The sequence below is a fragment of the Carassius gibelio genome, chromosome B19 (assembly GCF_023724105.1).
Source record: "Carassius gibelio isolate Cgi1373 ecotype wild population from Czech Republic chromosome B19, carGib1.2-hapl.c, whole genome shotgun sequence".
Lineage (NCBI taxonomy): Eukaryota > Metazoa > Chordata > Actinopteri > Cypriniformes > Cyprinidae > Carassius > Carassius gibelio.
This window is the reverse complement of record NC_068414.1, coordinates 13,332,599-13,355,127: the sequence shown is the minus strand read 5'-3', so window position 1 is coordinate 13,355,127 and position 22,529 is coordinate 13,332,599. Positions and strand designations below refer to the sequence as shown.

The window sequence follows — 22,529 nt, the reverse complement described above, 5'->3', positions numbered from 1 at the left end:
TATATACTATCCATATTAAGAAGCTTTCTGAATCTTTTTGTCATTTCGCAGGATTTCGTACCGTCCCAGGCCCAACAAACACCTTTACATCGCGTCAGAAAACGTAGGCTGCTGATTTGAGGCCTCGCCGACTTTGCAGGCAAAAAGGTACCTCACAAAAGTGATTTTGGACAAACTTATGTAGCAGCAGAAAGGTTTAAGGTTTTACTACAAAACAGAGGTAGCTTTGGTGATAAAGCAAATAATTAATTACTACAGTACTATTTTCTTGCAATAAAAAGTTGGTAAAAACCTATATTTACACACTAACTTACCACCCACCAACCACAACTTTTTTATTTTTTAGCTCACAGAATTGAGCACATGATTGTAGGATATCAAAGGCAGCAAAGGATACATCTATGCTGCCTTCAAAAACCAATGAAGGCATCTCTGAAGAGGCAGGAGCATGGTAAAGAAACAAGCCATTTGCCTTATTACAGTCAGTGTACCTTCAGAATAATTCTGAAATTCATATTTCAAGGTAAAAAATGTAGGTGCTCAAATGTACTTCATAAAAGCATGTATTTCCATGGTATTAGCAAAAAAGCATGCTAATACTTTTTGTTAGTGCACAGTCGTCTTGTAATGTTATCATAGCAGTGGCTGTACTTAATTCAACTTCAGAGCAGAGAAAGAAGAGAAGGTCCAATCTAGTGTATGAGTTTTTATTTTATTTGCACGTCCATTGTGTTAACAACTTCAACATACAGTACAAGGCAGCATTAGTGTAACATACTGTATTTAGCATAAACTCACAGCAGTATGCAGATAACTTGCCCTCAAAAGCATTACATCTCACACTTTATGTTAGATGTCCCTGAAGTTCATGTAGTGAAATGAGCAGTATTAAGCTGGGTATGTAAAGTACATGATATTCACTGTACTTATATTATACATAGACAACTTGCTTGTACTTACAAATATTGAAAAGGCCAGGGAACATCATGGATCACACTACAGTTGTGGTGAACTAACACTGTTTATCATCTAGGTACAGTGGTTTTAGGGGGACACCTAAAATAAAGCTGAATCACTAAGTTCATTCCACCTTAACCATATCAACATTGCGGCATCCAAATGGACTAATATATATTTATTACAGAAATTTTCTTCTCAGCTCATTTTTGTCTTTGTTCAGCTTTCAATGTTTCTGTACAACACACAACAGCAAAAAAAACGAAGGATATTTAGGGACCAGTGGCAGAGAGAGAAAAAAGGGGCAGATAGCACTCCAAAAGAGGAGGTTTACACATAAAGAAACCATTTCCATTCCATGTAAAACAGTTAGATACAAGAAGAGCAGAAAGTGCTACTGCCCACCAGTGCATTGGAACAAACACTCATTTACAATTGGTTATATTCATCTTTATGTCTATAGTTATTGATGTAAATCAAGCTTGTATGCCCGAAAGATCCAAAAAAGTTCCAGGTAACACAAGGAGCTGAGGGTTAAAATAAAGAAAAACACGCATGTATTATTTCACATAGGCTGCATTGTGTAGCTTGGGTTGCTGTCTTTACAAAAGTGGGTTTTGCTGTCATATAAACCACTAAAAACTGTAATATATACACCAGTTTTATAGCAGAAGTTTGAATAGTCATTGCATGCAGGGTTAAAAACATTATAGAGGGTGGAAGAGTTCACTTTTCTGTTGAAAATGTATAGAGTGAAATCACAAGACGATGGGTTTCTTCATTTTCTTGGAAATGTGATTGGAATGTGATTCGTTTTTGCTAATAAACAGTGGTTAATCTCATTATGTGGCCTTAATGACTCACAATGAGCTTGACTGCAGATATCATGGAGAGAACCCTGGGGCTTAATTTACCGCTATATTAATTTCACATGTTAAATATGAAGTATCTCTAATGAACCAGCTGATATCTTTTTCCCTTCTCTCACCCTCCCACTTTCTGCCTTATTAACTAAATATGTGCTCATTCGCACTGGGAATACAGCATGTAATCTGCCTCAGGGGCTGTGGGCACCAAATGACATCAATGGGAACACATCCACACACACATTGCAAGCCTTCAAACATTGACTCAAAGCCTGTGTAAAGCTGCAGTGTGAGCTGCTTCATCATGGTCACCAACACACCACAAAACGTTGGTCCATCTACTTTGGTTAGTTTTCGCCAGCTGTCGCTGACTAATGGTTACTGGCTCATGCCAAATCCTAACTTTGATATGGTCAGTTATTAGTCCTATGATAGTTATTAGGGTTTTGATATACATATATATATTTATTTTCTTTCTTTTGAACACAAATCATAAAAATAAATACAGTAATCTACGAAAGTGCAAAAATTGGTCTGAATATGCATATATCTCAGCTATAATCCATAAAATAGAGAATAGACTGGCTTAGAGCCAAACTTATTGAAGTAAATAAGCTGGGGTGGCTAACTTTTGTTCTGTTATTTCCATGACACCATTTGTAAGTCAAAGGTTCAACTGTATATTTGGCGATATTCAATTGTACTATGAAAAAAAGAAACTGAAGACTTCCAGTGTTACGCCTTATGATACATTATGTACATTGTGACCAAAGATGTTAAGACGATAAGAATTAGTTGTATGGCCTAAAGAATTACGTCTGGCCAAAAACACGTTTGATGGCAATAGAAACTTTGATGTTTGGTACAGTACATGTGAAATGTACAAATTTGACAATATGTAAATATACTAATCTGTCAATATATCTGTCACATTTGGCTTTTAACTGTTGTTTTATCGGTGTTTCCCCTGATCAAACCTCCCCTGATCTCTATGCTGTGGTACAGCACAGCAACAGGGTCAAAACATCATTTGCAGTACAATGGAAATGTGCATAGATATGCCTAAAGAAAAAAATATAATTTAAATCAGTGAATAGCAGATATGTTGAGATATGCCAAAACACAGCTCATAGAAGTGCTTTGTCCAAGTCATTAAGACAGATAAATTAACAATAATGTATAAGTACAGCTACAAATAAATAAAGCAGCTACAGCATAAAAATGGGGTGAAGTGTAAACTGTCTTTATTATATGGAATATCAGAATTTTTTTCATAAATCAAATTCATTTTTAATCCTGAGCTGACAGTCTTTACTTCCAATTTGGCGGTTGGCTGAAAACTGCCTTAAAATCAGGTTTTGTTTAACTGGCATCTGGAGTTTTATTTTCTCCAGAGAATTTCCATCTCAAGTTCAGTGTCATTAAAAGATTATGCATTTCTTTTAAGCTGGATATGAATAATAGCCATATTTCAGCCTTGTCTTCTGTGTTAAATATTAGCATGTTAGCAAAAACGCTCATGGTGGTGTCCAGATTAGATCACTTTTCATCCATTCACTATCAAAACATTCACCCCATTATTTTCTTAAAAATTTGACTTTAAAACTCACTTTTTCATCCAACCCTCTTCCTAAAAATAAAAGTCCCTCGCTAGCTCTAGCATGCGGCTAATTGAAAGTAGTGTTTGAATAGTCTGACTATGCCAGTATACTGATAAAAGGCTCTGAGGATACTACTCTCATATGGGTATAATTCTCTTATAATTGACTTTAGCGTTATTTAGTCAGAGCCAAAAACCAGACAGACCTAGTCATTTTTGCTTTTTTCCTTTGTTATTTTGCTATGACGTATGAGTCTTTTTTATTTTTTCCTACGAGTTCATTAGAGAGCTTTCTAAGTGTCTTTTCTTGGTCTTACGTCCTGACACATACTTATCCTCTCATACAGTTATCTGTACTGGGAAAAGAAGAGACTGTTAAATGGGCTTCGTCTATAGAGGGGCTGACAGGAAGGAAGTGGTATAATAGATTTTGCTTTCCCCATGTGTTAGCCAGACACTAGTACTCTATAAGGTTATGCCACTTGGCGATCTGCCGCCTTGGGTTGTCACAGACTTCCCTCCAGTGAGTCACCCCTGATGGAATTGGGCTCTGACCACCCAGAACCAGGCGACCCACGACCTCATTCTTCGTGGTGCGGTCAAAATCGATGACCAGAAACTCCACAGAGATGTCCGGCATTAGCTCAGTGGGGACATCGTAGATAAATGATTCATTGAAAACGGGACTGAGTGTGCATTTCTTCACATGTGTCTTCTTCTTGGCTATGCGCTTGCGGCCGTAGAAGACGTTCACTTTAACATAAGGGTCTGTGGGGGGAGAAGGGAAATAAAGACATGAGAAATTGTCAAGTTTTTGGCATCATAAATAGGATAATTTGAATATCTTTATGTTTGCGTGTATGTGTGGTGTGTACTTACTGCCGGACAGGCCAGTGATGTCCATGGTTGGCAGGTGTTTGGCCTTAAGGACTACCACGTTAAGCCTGTGAGTAACAGGGTGGTAGGACAGAGAGACCAGCAGCTCCCCACGACTTTCACACTGCGGAGAAACAGAACAGAAATTGAGCACAAGAAATAGGACCCACATTTGTATAGGCATACACAAAAGTCTACCAGATAAATAAATAAGGACATGATGTTGAGCCATCCTGTAAGTGATCACAGCACTGATATAGAGGCACTGTCCACTTTCCAAGCTCAAAAGCTTGCCCCGTGTATCATCAACTTCAGAGTCTGTCCAAAAGTAAGGTAAGCCTGGCACAATCATCCATGCTTCCTAAAGCAGTACCAACAAAGGGAACAATACCCATCATCTAGTGCTGTAGTCGAGACCAGCTATTTCGAGTCTAGGTACAGACTTGAATAAATTGAGTCAAGACCCAAGTATACTACAATTTTCTTTTTTACACACAGTTGTACGCGTAGCTTTTTAAAGTATAGTCCATTTGAGGTGTATGCGAATGCAGGCAGTCTGAACATGCACTCTTTTAATCAAAGGTTGCTGCTATCTCACATCCTTTTCACACAAATGCTCATCTATGTGGCCGTTGTAGTCCCCACAATTTTGTTGTTGTTCTGTCTCCTTAGTTTTCTACTGTGAAACAACGGCTCGGCCCAGTGTTGCCACCTTGAGGAACAAATGATTAGTGCAAAACCAAGTCAATGCCTATGTGCAACTGGTTACAAAATTCGGGTGGTGTGTTTACAGTTCTATTAAGGTGATGAAATTTGCATCACCTGGACCCATGTACATGTAAATACTCACGTCTACTTTGGCTTTCAGATTAATAACTGAGACCAGGAGATCAGCCGATAGCCTTGTGGGACGAGGTGTAGCTGCTTGTGTCGAGTCTTTGGAAATATTGGCAGGTACCTTTCCTAACACTTAGTTAGGGTCCTTCAACACTACAGGAATATTGGCAGTACAGTGCCTTTCCTTTCAGTGTGCATGGGGTACCATCCTTGTCCCATATGATGTCCCTCAATCTACCTGGATGCAGTTATTATCCACTTTGTGTACTGGAAAGGACACCTACTTCATCTCCTGGACAGTGAAATTGACCATAGAGGAAGAGAGAGCATTTACTCCATTTACACCAGAGCCTATCCTGCTCACATGGCACATTAAATGGCCACTTATTTTCCAGATGGACAAGTTTGAAGGAGGACTGCAATGATGAGCCATCTGTGCACCTGTCAGTTATCCCTAGGAAATGGTGATCATATGGTCATGAGGGTAAGCTGGGTGGAATAATCAAAGGCACCTGTCCTTTGTCATAAGAGAAGAGGACAAAAGGAGCATTGGCATCTCTGCAAGCCATGGTTTAACTCCCACATTACATTTATTTATAACCCAGTCTTGCATTCTGACACTTATGAGCCAACCCAATTTGTACGACCCCACTCATAGGAATTTGTATGATTTTTACTAAATCGTATTTATTTTAACAAGTTCCTCAATTTTTATGAATGACTTATGCCTAACCCAACCCCTAAACCTATCCGTCACTGGGGTCTATACAAGAGTGAGGTCCCACAAATTCATAAAATATGTAAAAATTGGTCATAAAATAGAGTTGTATAAGAACCGAAACATTCAGCAGGAGCCACCTAAAACAGCTTCGACTTTCATCCCAACTCTTTACAGGACTTTTAACCATGAGAAGCCCTGTGCCAGAGTATTAAAAGCAGTAACATCAAATTGTGATTGTAGGAAAGTTCTTAGATATGAGAAGAAGGAGGCAGGAACCGGAGAACATTTAAACCATTTAATAATGAAATAAACAAACACAAAACCGCATAAAATATAAATGAAAACACAAACTAAATCCCAGGCCTGGTCCTCTCTCGTCTTCCGCTGTCATCACTCCTCTTTTTATCCTTACAGAGCTCCTCCTTGGTGCTCGAGACCGGTGAGAGGCACAGGTATCTCTCATTATCATTATCATTAAACTCCACCGGTCTCGCTCCGCCCCCACGGCTCTCGGCCCCGCCCCTCTCATTACAGTGATGACACAGGTATACAATGGAAACAAAAGCCAAGTGTAAAATAGTGCCAAAATGTAACGGCATAGTTTAACAACAGACAAAATTAAACTGTCTTAATGCAGTGCAGTTTTAATGTGCATTAAATGTTAATGTGTTTTGTACAGTTGCTGTTTTTAATTTCAGTGCTGAGCTTTCACTGTCCCTCAATGGTGGAACAAGCATCCAGCCCCAACCTGATTTGCTGACGGCACAAAAAAACAGCTTAAGATGTAAATGAAGCCACTTCTTCATTTACAGGCATTCTTTTCATATTTCTTTTTTTATTCAAGGTATGTTTTTTTTACTTTCATGGTCTCATGCAGTTTTGATTCTTTTTTTGTCTTGTTATGCAGCAAAAATGATAAAACATTCCTTAAACAAGACAAAAATACAGACTGAAAAATTAAATATTGCAGACTTTTTGTGACTGCTTATATTTCTGGTTTCCTAACCTCCTTTGTTATTCCTCAGTCACTTTCTATAAAAGTATCTAATCAAATTAATGCATGCAAAAAAATTAAATAAAAATCCACGGCTTCTTCCACACTGCATGAAAAGACTTTGCTTCTTATTCTTTCCTCTTGCCATCTCTGTTGTTTTTCTCTTCTTTGAGAGTTAAGATTCCAGTCCTGTTCCTGGTTATCACCATGGCAACTTGCATTAGGAGGCATCCTGGAGCTAAACATGGACTTAAAACAGCCTACATCCTAATGCGTAATGTCTGTGGGTGTTTGTGATTTTCTTTTAGCTGTGGGTAAATGTGCTTCTTGTATGCCTGTTGATGTGTGTATTTTGACCATAGATACATCGGACCAGGTTAATAAAATATTGGGTAACACGGATTTTCTCTTAACAGTTGCTTATTAGTATGCATATGACTAGCATATCGACTGTTTATTAGTACTTATAAAGCACAAATTAATGCCTTATTCTGCATGACCACATTTTCGATCCCTTAATCCTACCCTATACCTAAACTTAACAACTTAATAATCAGAAAATTAGTAGTTTATTGAGTCAAAAGTCATAGTTAATCTAAAATCAAAAACATTTTACCAAGGTAATGTTTCTCCATAATTTATGAGATTTGGAGTTAATGCTCGAGCGATTTTTTGTACATCTCTCAAGATGCGCGAGAGATTATGCTTAAGATACTGCCAATATACACTGAATGTGTGCTTTTAAGTGTCTATTCAAAAGCAAAGAATAATAAGTAAATGTATACGAACACTTTAATACAAATGCCTACTGATGTAAATGAGATCATCATGTTTCCCCTTATAGCTAAACCTCATTAACAAGGCTATTTTTACTTCTTTATCTTCCGTGAAAATATTCTTCAGGAAGAGCTATAAGCAAGTGTAACGAGAATGGCGCTGCCGCAGTATGTCCCTCACTCTTCATAATCACCCATCTCTCTCTCTCGCCACACGGACTGACTCCATCTGTTCCCTGAGCTTTTTCTCCTTCCTTCTCTCCTGTAATCCTCTCTCTCTCTCTCTCTCGTTCTCTGAATCGAATGTCCACCAGCCAACACCCTAATGCTCCTGTCTTGTGGAGTCAAAGGCATTGATTCAGTTTAAGACACTCTCTCTGTAGAAGAGTAAAAAGCAGACAGGAAGTTCTCTGATTTGAACAAGCTTACTCTACATATTTTGTATACTGATTTACAAAGCCGTACACAAGCGGGAAAACAAGATCAAATACTTATTTGCCTTTGAGCACTAAAGATTTCCTGCAACCAGAGAATGAGATTATGACATCGCTTATAATGCTATTGTTCCCGTTTCGATGGAAATACAGAAGAGTATTAAGCTATGATTACTTGTTATGCAACTATTTGTACAGTGTTCAGGTTGTGTTGGAGAGCAAATGGATGCAAAGCCTTCTCTGTCCGATTCAATGGGTGTTTACTGAGGCCTCTTTTACACCTCCTATCGTTCTTGTTTGATAGGATCACAAGTAAACAATCCAATGCAGTAAATACAGGTGCAAAAAAAGGTCCAAAATATTTTGTGAACTGTAGGGAGCACTTATTATAAAATATTAAATAGAAAACAGTTGTAATGTAGTAATAATAATAATGAGTGCTGTCAAATGATTAATCGCAATTAATCGCATCCAAAGTAAAAGTTATTGTTAACATATTAATTAAATATATACATGCATGTGTGTGTATTTAAATATACATAATAAATATACACAAAACACACACAAACACACATATATTATGTAAACCAAAACGTTTTTTGAAAGCGATTAATCACGATTAATCGTTTGACAGCACTACTAATGTAATAATATTTCACTAAATTACTGGTTTGACTGTATTTTTGATCAAATAAATGCCGCCTTGATGAGCAGAAGAGAATTCTTTCAAAAACATTTAAAAAATCTTACCAACCTCAAATGTTTTGAACTGTAGTGTTGTTACAAAACCAGACCCTCCCTTCAAAAAAACATCACAAGTGTTGAAAGAGTCACATTTCCCATCAATAACACTCATCAATATCAGGTGTAAACAGGCGTAAGAGACTACAGAAGCATTGAAAGTCTCAATCATTTCCAAAAACTGAATAACTGAACTGGGATGTTAATGGATTGGTTTGTGGGTTTCATTGCTAATGATGTGAGAATAAGCACTAGTTTCCAGATGGTTGTACTGATGGATGTGTCCCCTGCAGTCCTGGCCTTTATGGCTACACTCTCTGTCTGCTATAATGCCACTTTAATGGATCAATAGACACTCTCACCATCCATAAAGCCCTGCCCATACATTCAAATATGTGTGGACCAATATGGTATAATCTGCATAATATAACATCTTATAGCTCAAAACACAGGATGATTTCAGAAGAAAAAGTGATTGACTGATGTTTTCCATTCAAAATGCACAATTGAAATGCAATTTGGTGTCTGAAAACATTACATTCAGTTACACAAAGCACTCTTATAAAGTATACTACTGTTGCCTGTCTAAACCTTATTTGTAGTCTTACAGTTACACATGCGGCTTCAGAGGTGTTAAAAATCACAAGTCGAAAGCTCATGTATCATCTTAAATGCCAAAAAAGTTGCAACTAGTTAATAAATTCTGTTACCGAATTCTTACATTTCAAGATCAATCTTTTAGGGCTGTTTTTCAGTTGATGCATGAACAAAACTTGATAAAACATTATTTACTAGCATTCCTCCCATCCAATAAATTACGATAAGCTTTGTTCTTTGTTACTTTTGTTATGTAACAAAGTCTTAGCTTACAGATCCTGTCAATTCTGTTATGAAATTGAAACAATAAATACTTTTTGGTGCTCTTTAAAGGAACCGTAAACCCAAAAATCACCCTCAGGTCATCCAAAATGTAGATAACGTTTTTCTTCAGTAGAACAGTAAAGAAGATTCTCAGCTGAACTCATGGTCCTTGGTGATTCATGAAATGCAAGTCAATGGCTACCTTCATTTTGAGAGTCAAAAAGAGCAACACAAGCAACAAAAAAATGAAAACCCATGGCTCTTGATAAAATATTGAGGTCTTATGAAGCGAAACGGTTGGTTTGTGCAAGAAACAGACAAACAGGGAAATCCAATTATTTTCCGCTAACTGTTTCTTTCAGACAGTTTGTCTGTTTTATCATGAAATGGCCTAACATATAACGCAATTAAAGCACTAAATAATAATGTGAAATGTGGATGTTTGTAAAGCATATAAAATGAATAATCTAGTCTTCACCAACTCATATTAAGCTTGGATCAGCTTGCATCATATAATTTTCTTATTTCAGACGGGACATCACTAAAGTATGTTTACCCGAGGCTGTGTATTATAAGTAATAATATTGTAAATGATGTTTAGTTTCTTGCACATACTGATTGTTTTGTTTATTAAAACCTTAATATATCATATGAAGCCACGGGTATTATATATGATTGTTTTGACTGGTAGCCACTAACCTGCATTTTATGAAAAACAAGGACCATGATTTCATTTAAAAATTACTGATCTTCTCAAGAAAATTAAATATGTGACCCAGGACCACAAAACCAGTCTTAAGTCGCTGGGGTATTGTAGCAAAAGCCAACAATAAATTGCATGGGTCAAAATTATCGATTTTTCTTTTAATGCCAAAAATCACCACGATATTTATTAAAGATCATGTTCCATGAAGATATTTTGTAAATTTCCTACCATAAGTATATCAAAACATAATTTTTGATTAGTAATACAGTATGCTTTGCTGAGGCAATTTCTCTATATTATTTTTATTATTATTATTATTATTATTTATTTTAATTTTTTTTGCATTTTCAGTTGAATCCAAATATTGACCAATCCTAACAGATTTTGTGGTCCAGGGTCACATACAGGTCAGTGGTGTATACTGAATTTCCAATTTCATCCCAGAAGTTTAATTTCACTGCATCACTAAAGGTTAAAGTCACCCATAATATCCCCCAATCCTGTGTAAGGTCAAGAAATGCTCACCTGCGTGTTCCTCTTGTTGATTTGCTGGGTGATGTGCGCCCGTCCCGTGCTGGGATCCACACCCACCAACGGCACCACCGCCTCCCCGATGACATCATCCCGCGCAAAGCGATCGAAGCTGAGCACCAGGAAGTGCAGCGAGAGCTCGGGCAGCGAGCTGTAAGGGATGCCGTAGAAGGTGAACGTCTCGTCGAACACAGGCTCCAGAGTCTTCCTCAGGACACGCGTCTTCACCCGGTGCTTCTTCTCGGGCAGGATGGTCATCTTCACATAGGGGTCGGAGCTGCCCGCCTGCTCGTCCACTGCGGGGAGCCCCTGTGCTCCTACGATGGTCACAACGAGGGCCTTCTTGGGGAAGTTGTAGTCAACAGCCAAACTGAGCGTTCCCAGAGAGGGGGAGTCGAGACTGTGGGGCGACGCCGTCTTACTGGGAGCTTCGCTGCTGCTTCCTGAGCTGCTCTCCATACAGCAGTAGTCAGCCCGGATGGGCAGCGCCCTCTCCAGTCTGGGGGGTCCCACAGGCGGTACCAGGTGGTTCATCTGTAGGTGTGGGGTACCACCTTCAGGATCCGCATCCACAAGAAGCACATCGCCATTTCGGGACCCACGACCCCATTCTCTAAACAGGGAGCCTGATCCTGAGCGCCGGCCCACCCGTACGATCTTCTTGCTGTTACTGAGGCTCTCGGGGTAGATGCTGATGCCTTTGAGCATGTGGATGAACTTGTAGGGAGGGTCAACGGGTGGGTCGTAGGGGCCGCTAGTCAGCTTGTACGCACCTGTCATTTGACGATATCGCCGCTGACAGCACGTCCAAAGAAATACGGCCACCGTCACAGAGACGACCAAGACCCCCGCACCCAGAAAACCCGCAAGTACTGGGGACACATCTGAAAGAGACAGAGACAGAGCATTAGCTCACTTCAGCAATCAGCATTTACACTGACAAGCATTTATTGTAATCTAAAATATACATGAATATCATTTATACCCAAACTTCATACCGAAACGACCATTTTAACATGAATGAATAGCACAACCAAACCAAAGAAAGTAATTTTATGCAGAATCTCCTGCAATATTTGCATATTAGGCAAAGTATTTTTATATTAAAAAAATTAGAAATCTTAACTAAATACTGTGCACAAGTCATTTTCTTCATAACTCATTACAGTTTCGTTTGGACCGTGACCCACATTCACAGAGAGTTCTGGGTGATAAAGACTTGGATGAGGTTTCTAGAGAAAATATCTGGTCTCAAAGTGAATTTAAGAGAATGGCAAACATGGCCACAGACGGCCTTAAACTGAGGTGAGAGACTGACCCAGATAGATGCAGAACAAGAGAAAAAACAGCAGCAGCGCTTCAGGTTAGTTCAGGCAAAGGCAAAAACATGAATCTCAAAAAATACTTTACGGAGTACAATTACAGAACTTGTTCGTGAGGGAGAAAAAGTGCACTCAAATAAAAAAAGAAGCTTTCGAAGTATTGAAATGATCCATGTAATGAAAAACAATTTTCTGGGTATTGCATGATAATTCTTGCTCTTGGCTGCAGCTTGGATTCTTTCCCGTTTAATTCATGACTATTTGCTTCTTGCTTGTTCCACAGCCATTTGCAAGCTCATTGGGCTGATGCTGAGCACAGCAGTTATATTTATGATCATGGACTCTTTATTGCAGTCCATGAGAGGATCCACCAGTAACATCCACCTGACTGAAGCATTTACTATTCACACAGACCCAATCTCAACACACAGACAGCGCCAACAGAATCTGCTCATTTATATTGCAGTCATAACTGGCTCATTACAACACACATCCCCCAAAACGTTCAAATGTCAGCAACAGACCATAACAAGCTTAACCGGGGCTGGCAGGTGCAGCTTTCACCCCATGCTGCAGGGCATTCAATTAGGAAACATCACACTGTGGGTTGCCTCTGCCCAAACACCTTTAATAACAGACACGGAAAAACGCTAATGTCTGGAGGCTTTAGGACAACATGAAACATTAGCAACCCAAACTTCAATAACATAATGCATTTATGAATGGAACAAGATGTTCCAGCTAGGACTTCATCGCAGTTTGTTAGTTCATAAAAAAATGGGGAAATCACAATATTTTGTTTGAGGGCATGACCGGCAAATGCCCCCCATGCGATGCAAATATGAGCACGTGCTCGTTTTACGTGAAATGTCACTACACACCGATCAAAAAAAGACACACAGTGCACAGTGATGCTTTAAGTCAAATGAATGAACAAACACACGAGCGATTCCAAAGCATAAAGAGCAATCAGCTCTTCAACGGTCACACAACGATCGACCTGCACAGTGCAAACAGTTCAAAAAATTATATTGGTCTACATAGCTATTTTGCCCTTCATGACAACTGTGAGGGGGGTTAATTTTTTTATAACTTATCTGTTTTAATTATATTAAGCCTTAAAGTTCTGCATAATTAAGGGCGTGGTCACTTGAGTGACAGGTGGATTGCCGCTGCTGGTCACCACCATCGAGCTAGGTGGGCGTGGCTTCAGCAACCCGCTCCCGCCCTTTTGCCCATTTTCGATGATCCAGGAGTGACGCGTGGTTGCATGCTGCCAAGATGGCGATGGCCGTCTCCTCCTACTTTTAGCTTCAAAACACTCTTCAGAAAAACTACGGGTGACGTCATGGACACTACGTCCATGTTTTTATGCAGTCTATGGCTTCCACTCAAAATAAGCTTTTTCAAAGTTATATAATAATTGATCTGTTGGGTATTTTGAGCTGAAACTTCTCAGACACATTCTGGAGACACATGAGACTTATATTGCATCTCATAAAAAGGGGCATAATAGGTGCCCTTTAAGAAAAGCACTTGTTGGTTCTGTGTGGAGCACAGTCATTTTTAAAAGTGCTTCTTTGAATGACTGGCGTCCACTGGCTCCATTTTCTTTGTCAGTCCCTTTTTGTCTCATCCTCTTTCATTTCTCCATTTACTGATTTGACACTCTTCCCTATTTTCTTTCTGTTATATTCATTTCACACCCCTCTTTCTTCGCCACTTCTCTGATCTCCTCTTTTCTCTCTCCAAACTCTGAACTCCAGAGCCCGGAGCGGGTCACTGTGGCAAAGACAGGCCCCTTTCTTTGCTCATGGCAGTCAGAGCTGACTGGAATAGTGAGTCGGCCCCCGCTTCAGTGAGCTGATGAGAACAGGATGTGCTCTCCCGCCCAACACAACAGCCTCAAGGAAACAACAGCCAATGGGAAAACAGAAACCAACCACATGCCCGAGCAACAACACACAACAATAATGTCTAAGAAGACAAGCTACCCAAAACACTTCCTGCAGAAAATGTAGTTTAAAGGCGTCACATGATGCGATTTGAATTGTTCCTTTCTCTTTGGAGTGTTACATGCTCTTGGTGCATGAAGAAGATCTGTAAAGTTGCAAAGACTTAAGTCTCAAATCCAAAGAGATATTCTTTATCAAAGTTAAAGTCCAACTGAAATCAAATTGACCAAACAAATGAACTTTGTTTGCCTAAATTGATAGTTATGTGGTAAAAAATTCATCCATGCAAGTCAATCCACACACAAAAAAAATTTGGTTTCGTAATCTTTAATCAAAATCTGAAAATGCCCCTCCCCCTCTGCATTGGAGGACCTTCCCTGATGACGTAGGTTTAACGGTTTGGGTGTCTGCTTCGCATTCGTAACCACGCCCCTCCACGCATTGACAGCGCGTGAGAGGAGAGATGGCGAGGAGGTGCATTTTTGGTTGTGGCACTCACAAAACACTTTTCCCATTCCCTAAAATTCCACCGTTATGGTCCAGATGGCTCAAATTTTTTAATTTCGAGGACGGAGGGATAACGGGGAGGTCACTGATGTGCTCGAAGCACTTCACGCGCGAAGGCTTCAAAAACCGATTGTTTGAATCAGAAACCCGTACTGCACAGAGAGTAGTGAGAAACATCCAAACATTTTGTGGAATGATCTGAACATAGTCGTTGGATAATAAGAGGAAACAAAGAGTTGAGGAAGAAGGAATGAACTAAGGTGGAGGAAAAATTAAATTATATAAAGATTCTGTGTGACAGAGAGAGAAGAAAGAGCGAAAGGGAATGCTAGATAAAAAAGATGTTTTAAATTCCTGACTGAAACCATCATCTCTGATACAGAAATCTGTCATTTTTCTGTTATGTGACTGTAGAGTAAATACATCACTCTGACGTCTGCCAACACAGATGTTTAATAGCCGACTATTCTGACATGTTTGACCCTGATTTCGACCCCTTTTTATTTCCTGTCATTTTACCTAAATTATTCTGGATTTCTGTTTTTTCCCCTGGCCCTGGATCAGTCCACACAAAGGCGAGACCCTCCCCGACTCGACTGGATGTAATACGCCCCCCCGGAGGGACTCTAAATCACATGATGTCACTTTTGGCTGCATGTTTAAAAGCCAGCTGCTTCTGTTGCTTAGAAACTACCCCTCTGAGAGAAAGGAGTAGGGGGGAAACCATTTTGCCAGCTGATACACTCAACTCTCGCTCTGGTAATTGCTTTATAAATGAAAAATTAGTGTCAGTATTCTAGCTGAAACCTGACATTGTAGGTACAAGGAAACAGGAATCTTAATAACCACTGAATAACCTTAAGCGGTGGTTGCTAAAGGTAGTACAATTGCTTGTGTTTATTGTTTGTAGTTATGGATTGAAAAACAATTTGGGTGTCACCAGACGCGACACCGCAACAGAATCAATCAAATATCACAGCCAATCAGAAGCGTGTGTGGGATCTGATTGTTGCTTTCAGATGGTTATAAAGTCATACAAAAATATATTTAAACTAATATTAGAGACTTTTAACTATGAATAAAGCACATAATCACATGAGATTATCTACTGTTTGTATGTTGTTGTTCCAGCCGTGATATTGCGGAAATAGAAACCGTTTCTAAATTGGAAAATTTGCATGTCGTCGTCGCTCCGATTAAAACTCTGATTAAAAATGGTAAATACAGCTTTTTTTGCATGTTGCGGCATCGCATCGCGTAAAAGTTAGTTAGCACAGTGTTACACGTTTCTTTTACAAACATGAATGAGACCTTAAATCAAGTGAGCTGTTACTTTTCAGTAATAGCAATATCATTCAACTTTTGTCACGTGGATGAAAAAAAAATGGGTGCAAAAATCCCAGTCTTTTTTGAATGTGCAACATTCAGATTTGTCCTTCAAATCTTAAAAGCATTTTTTTTTTAAACTGTACTTGAAGATTGTATAATATTAATGAAATAAAAAGACAATTAAGTGCACTTGAATAGAGACACTTTCATGTTTCCTAAAACACTTGAGTAGACAAGTGCACAAAGTAACAATATCAAATTTAAAAGTTTTATTTTAAAGTACATTTTAAATCACAATATTTTAATAATCGTTTAAAGAAGTACACTTATTGTAATGTATTGCCTAACTAAAGCACACGTAAAGTATTTGCTTGAAATATTAACTGTAGTGTGTTACTCATTATTACATTTCAAGTTAACAAATGTACTAAGTTGTAACTTCCTTTCTAAAATACATGGCATAAACGTTTCAAAGGCAATAAAAGACATTTTTAAAAAAAAAAGGTACAACAGCTGGGGCGGTGCCTTTTCAAAAGGCATGCTTTTGTACCTTTTAGGTACTAAAATGTACACTTCAGGTACTAATATGTCCCTTTAAGATAGCATTATGGACTTTTTTGGTACAAAGCACATTCAGAAGATGCGCCTTTTAAAAAGTTACCACTTTTGTACAACTTTTGTACCTTTCTTTTCTGAGAGTCTACTTAAGTAGGTTAACAATCACTCTTAAGTTCAACTATAATAAATTACACTATATCAAATTTTTATTTAACAGCAATTAGCTTAAAGTGCCTGAAAATATTACATTTAGTTAGCAGTATTTTTTTAAAGTATATTATCTCCTTAGTAAGTACTCTTTTTAAAAATTCACTTAAGTATCCTTTTTTTTCCACAATCGTCATCTGGTCTCTGATTGGTCAAAAAGCAGAATTGACCAAGAACATCTTAGTAACCACTAAAATAGCTCACAGTAAGATAACATCTTAGCAACCAGCATAGCACAGTGACAGCAACTTCTACACACACGAACATCACTTCTGTTTAATTCATTACATTTGGATTTTAAATGCGACATCTTTTGATGCTCCAGAATGTGCGGCGGTCTCTCAACAGATATTAATGTACGTCAGCACAGCTCATTCCTCAAAAAACCAATACATTATCTACGCCAAAAACACACGCCTCTGATTATGACACCCTCCATAATGTGCTCCAGACGCACAACCGGGAGCCCAATGCGCACATGATTAATACGCTGGACAAAATTGCCCACAAATGAGAAATGATGGCGTTGTCTGTAGTCACGGCTGAGCTGGACGCCAGGGTGGAGGAGTTTGTGATGAGTAGAAATGAAGAGAAAGCAAGATGGGAAAATGATGAGGTTAAGAAAAGAGCATGAGCGGACAGGTGTGAATAATGATGCTCAGCACTGCTAGACTCTCTGCTTTTCGCTCCTTCTTTAGTTTTCGTTCGTACGTCACCCGCAGTTTTGCTCTCTGTTCAGCAGGATCACAAAGAGGTTTAGTTAGCTGCCATGTGAGGACGGTTCCCTCTCTATATCTGCTGTCAGTGGTAATGAGACTGAGAATGAGGATCAGCTGCAGTCGTGTTGTGGAGAGACACTGTGTGCTGCTGGATTTCAGCGGGGACAGAGACAAAATGTGTCACTCTGACCCCAGTCGCACGCATAAATCAAGCCATTGTTCAATCACTGCAGCTACACTCACGCTTCAAGCAAGACATGTACACTGCAGATATCTTTAAGAAAGCTGAGATCAAATAGAGTCAAGGCTAGAACTTCACTTCAGAGACCCTCCGTCTTCAAAAACAGCTCTTGAATTCAATCATTCACTATTTATCACTCTACAGTAAAAGGAGCTGGGAAAGCATCAGTTTGAATTGCCATTTAATGATCCCAAAAAATAAAATGAAATAATAAAATGGACAACACCTAAGCTTTCCATCACACACACAGACTAAATCTGTCCACAGAAGACATTCAGCTGCAGTCAGTGAACTGCTGATACTTCAATCTAAATAAATGTGCTTCATGTGTTAATGATTATTTACATCATATAAAAGTTGAATAATGCTTATATATTTCTATAGTATATTTAATAATTAGGTTTAAGGCAGAAGCACTATTTACCATCACAGAATCAACCTAAAAACATTGTTGCACAAATAAAACTTATAGCAATAAACTCCTTATGTATTGTAAGGATATGTATTGCTTAGTTTTATGTAACAATGTTTTGTGTTTCATTTACTATATATAAAAAACTGATTTTTTTTGTATAATATATATATATATATATATATATATATATATATATATATATATATATATATATTATATTATACAAAATAAATCAGTTTTTTTAATGTAAATATTATTGTTTGTGAAATTTACTAGCAATTTCTGTGAACAATTTTACTAGTTTTGTACTGTGCAGGTTAATTCTAAGCCAATCATTTCTGAATGTTACCCAGTAAGGCAGTTTTTAATCAGGCTCGTTCAACAAATATGACGTCACTCTATCGGCGTTTGCTGCCAACATTAATAATCCCAATCAGACGATGAGTCTCCATTAAACAAGCGTCAGAGAGCTGCTATTGACGTTCGAGTCTTGACCTGGTCACCTTGCGTCCTGAAAGCATTTTCTTGATCCTGTTTTGCTGATGAAACTGATGTCCTGCAAAGTCAGTCGATTCTCTGTACAATCAATGAAGGCACTGTTATTATCTGAGAGGACTTGACATTAGATTAATATTGATACAGACACAATCTGACGCAGTTCAGAAACCAGGTTCTTGGTTGGGCAGTTTCAATAGGTTACACCCTTAACCAGGTGTGAGTTGTCTGTTCACACTGAAAACAAAAAATGCTGGAAGTGGGCCAATGATTATTCAGTGTGGTTGTGGCAATACAGTGTTAACCACAAATCTGGTATAGTTTGTGTCGTCAGTATCTGTCATGTTATGATACAGCAAATGATTTCATATATATTAGCATTCTAGTTAACACTTATGAAGTTTCATAACCAGGCATGATGCAATAAAAGTTATTATTGATAAAAGCTCTTCCTGCTAATCAGAGTATCAGTCCTACCCCTTGTGTAATAAAAAATAACCATAGCATATTTTAAAAAGATTACTAATGTACTTAAGTGTGAACGGAGTTTAAGGTTTTCAACACTTTGATTTAATGAAAAAGTATTGTAGTTTACATTTATATTAAATGCAATTATCTGCACTTTAGAGTGTTTTTTTTTTTTGACCCACTTATGTATGTCTTAATTACATCTTTATATGTACATTCATAATCACTTAGTTTGAAGAGTATGGTTAAGTAAAATAAACTTTGAAACTTGTATGCATACATATATTTAAATATATTTTAATTAGACATTTTTAATGATAAAGTTGCAATTTAGTACATTTAAAACATATTAACTTTATATATAATTTTGGATAACACATTCACATTTGTGCTTTAGTATATTAGTCAACATTAAAATAAGTCTACTTCTTTAAAGCACAACAAAGGATGTTTAAAACATGATGCTTTAGAATGTACTTTAAAGTTGAATTTTAATTTCGATGATCTGACATTACTACAGACTGTGCTTTTTAAAAGTGTACTTACTACTTACTTGTCTTGAAAGTTAGCTTAAGTGGCTTTTTATTGAATTAATATTATATTATCTGCAAATACAGTTAAATATATGTATATATATATATATTATCAGAAACTTTTATCCAAAGCAACTTACAAATGAGGAATTTGGAACAAACAGATCCAAAACTAAAAGCTAAAACTGTGTAAATACTACCGATACACATTTTAAAAATAAAAAAATTAACTAAAAAGTCAAATCTCTTTAAATGAAAAACATAAAATAAAGCTAAAATTCTAACATAACACTACACCAAACACCAAAAAAAATAAAAAATAAAAATAATATATATATATATATATATATGTATATGTATATATATATATATATATATATATATATATATATTTTTTTTTTTTTTTTTTTTTTTTTTTGGGTGTTGTACATTGTCCTAAAGCCCTATATGTATGTGTATATATATATATATATATATATATATATATATATATATATATATATATATATAAAAAATATATATATTTTTTTTTGGTGTTGTACATTGTCCTAAAGTCCACTTCACACAACTGTACATGCATATACATCCAACATGTCCTAATTTTCTATTGTTTCATCACAAAAAAAAAACAGCATTTTTCCTTTGAGATTAAGCAGACAATTCACTGAAGGCATCTTCATGGCTTCAGAACTCCTAAATCTCAGTTTATCTGGCTGAACTGTTTCTGGTTATTTTCCTCTCTCTCGCTGCTGATTCTGTCTCCAGTCAACTCCCACGCGCTGAGTTGTGATCCAAGATGCCTCAGACGTGTTCCTAAAATACCTGACCCAAACTACATCACACGCATCCACCAGGACACACGTCAAAACTCTCCAACTCCCCCAGCGCTTGACATAACCCCCATAAAGACCCGCACAAAACAGCTGTAGTTATCAGAAATAAAATCATGTTTTCTTCTGTATTGAATATTCTCAGCATAGGCAATGCATTTGGCTACAGTATATTTACATATCATTTTTATATAAGCCTATATCGTATTATAGTCAGTAGGCAACTAAGGCATCAGAAAGAGTTAATTAAAATAGATATTTTGCTATTCAACTTGAATGGTGTTTTTGACATATCATAATCGTTTAATCATGTTAAAATCCTCTATGTTCTGTGGTATAAAAAAGCCCCAATAATAAAATATTGACGAGAAATGAAACATGGTCATATAAAGGTGTATTATATTACATTATCCATAACAAAGATTATCATAATATATTATCATATAACAGGCCACTTATATAGTTATATATGTGACCCTGGAGCACAAAAAGTATATTTGTAGCAATAGCGACAATACATTGTATGGATTAAAATGATACATTTTTCTCTTATGCCAATAAATCATTAGGATATTAAGTAAAGATCATGTTTCATGATGATATTTTAATTTATATTTCAAGCTTAATTTTTGATTAGTAATATGCATTGCTAAGAACTTCATTTAGGTGACTTTAAAGGCAATTTAAAAGTCGACACACTCATATTGCAGATTTATATCCCAACAATCCATACATCAATGGAAGGCTCATTTATTCAGCTTTCAGATGATGTATACATCTCAATTTAAAAAATGGACCTTTATGACTGCTTTTGTGCTCCAGGGTCATGATACACAGTAGACAACATGAGGCTACTGTTTACTGTGAATAGTGATGTAGGCTATAACTGTAGTTTGACTGTGATTACAATTATTTATGAAAAGATATAGGAAAAATCACAGTACAGTTCATATGGCATTATGAATATCGTTATGATGCACAATGCACGGATGCTATTATCCATGCGTCAGTAAAGAATGAAGTGAATAAAGCAGCTCCAGCTGATGCGCGCGCGCTCCACAGACATGACGTCATGCGCGCAGCGCCACCGCGATGCGAGTTTAGCCGATCTAAACGCGTCTTTTCTATAGAAAATACATTTATTTCTACTTTGAGCCTGTTTTTGAATGACATCAATCATCATATGACGCAGCACGTGTCCAGATGGACACACTTCATGCGTCTGTCAGGTGCTGGACTTTACGCTTTACACTTCATTGAGGAATATTATGTTTTTTTAGGATTTTATAGTTGCCTATTTTATCATCAGATATTTCCTGCCCTCATTCACTATAATACAATACAATATAAACCGATATAAAATGGCCTATATACTGTAAATAATGAACAGCTCAGATTTAACCTAGATTTAGATAAATTAACCTAGATTTAGATTAATTAAGAACCGAATAAACAGGTTACGATGGTGTTTCTATAGCGTCTCAATGTGAAAGACCGGATCATTACGTAAATATAGATCGAGATTCACTCACCATAGGTCGGTTTTAAATTATTCATCTCAGCCATTTTGAAGTCCGGTGGCTTGGCTGTGAGCAGAAAACAAAAAATAAAAAGCAAGGGGAATGAATTTCTATTTTATTTCCATGAATTTCTCCAGGCCGATCCTCCAGCTGAATGGGTGGCCGAGCTGTGGATGTTTTCTTCTGTGTCTGCGCGCTCCTTAAGGATGCGCTCGGTGACGCGCCCGCGCTCCCGCCTCCACCTCCGCTCCAGATGCGAGTGTGATGAAGATGATGATGCTGATGAAGATGATGCACAGGGCGGATGCAGCTTAGACTCAACCTAAAATCATATGGAAACCCTTCAGCTCCCCCTACAGTCTACAATGGGGAAAACACAGAGCACACCCCGAACCTGAAGATATTACATTCACTTACATTATATAAACATGATTGATGTAGATTTCATTTTAAATTATATTTTATTTGTAAATAAACAATTCATCTATGTTCGATTAATGAGTAGGCCTACATTTAAAATGTGACATTCC

At 37.5% G+C, this 22,529-nt stretch overlaps 1 protein-coding gene across 1 annotated transcript; it reads right to left on the bottom strand.

The window, feature by feature from the left end:
- Positions 1 to 693: 693 nt before the first annotated feature.
- On the bottom strand, positions 694 to 22,263 carry LOC127979322 (synaptotagmin-11). Its single transcript, XM_052584688.1, has 4 exons — positions 22,012 to 22,263; positions 10,895 to 11,784; positions 4,303 to 4,423; positions 694 to 4,191 (listed from the first exon to the last, which is right to left on the bottom strand). The coding sequence occupies exons 1-4, from the start codon at positions 22,043 to 22,045 to the stop codon at positions 3,881 to 3,883; spliced, it is 1,356 nt and encodes a 451-aa protein (XP_052440648.1). The 5' UTR covers positions 22,046 to 22,263; the 3' UTR covers positions 694 to 3,880.
- Between the last annotated feature and the right edge of the window lie 266 nt (positions 22,264 to 22,529).

Coding starts and splice junctions, on each gene's coding strand:
- LOC127979322 (XM_052584688.1), bottom strand. CDS start 22,045: ATGGCTGAGATGAATAATTTAAAACCGACCTATG. Junction 4,424..10,894: donor TCAACAAGAGGAACACGCAG/GTGAGCATTTCT, acceptor GTTTCTCCGCAG/TGTGAAAGTCGTGGGGAGCT. Junction 4,192..4,302: donor CATCACTGGCCTGTCCGGCA/GTAAGTACACAC, acceptor CTCCCCCCACAG/ACCCTTATGTTAAAGTGAAC.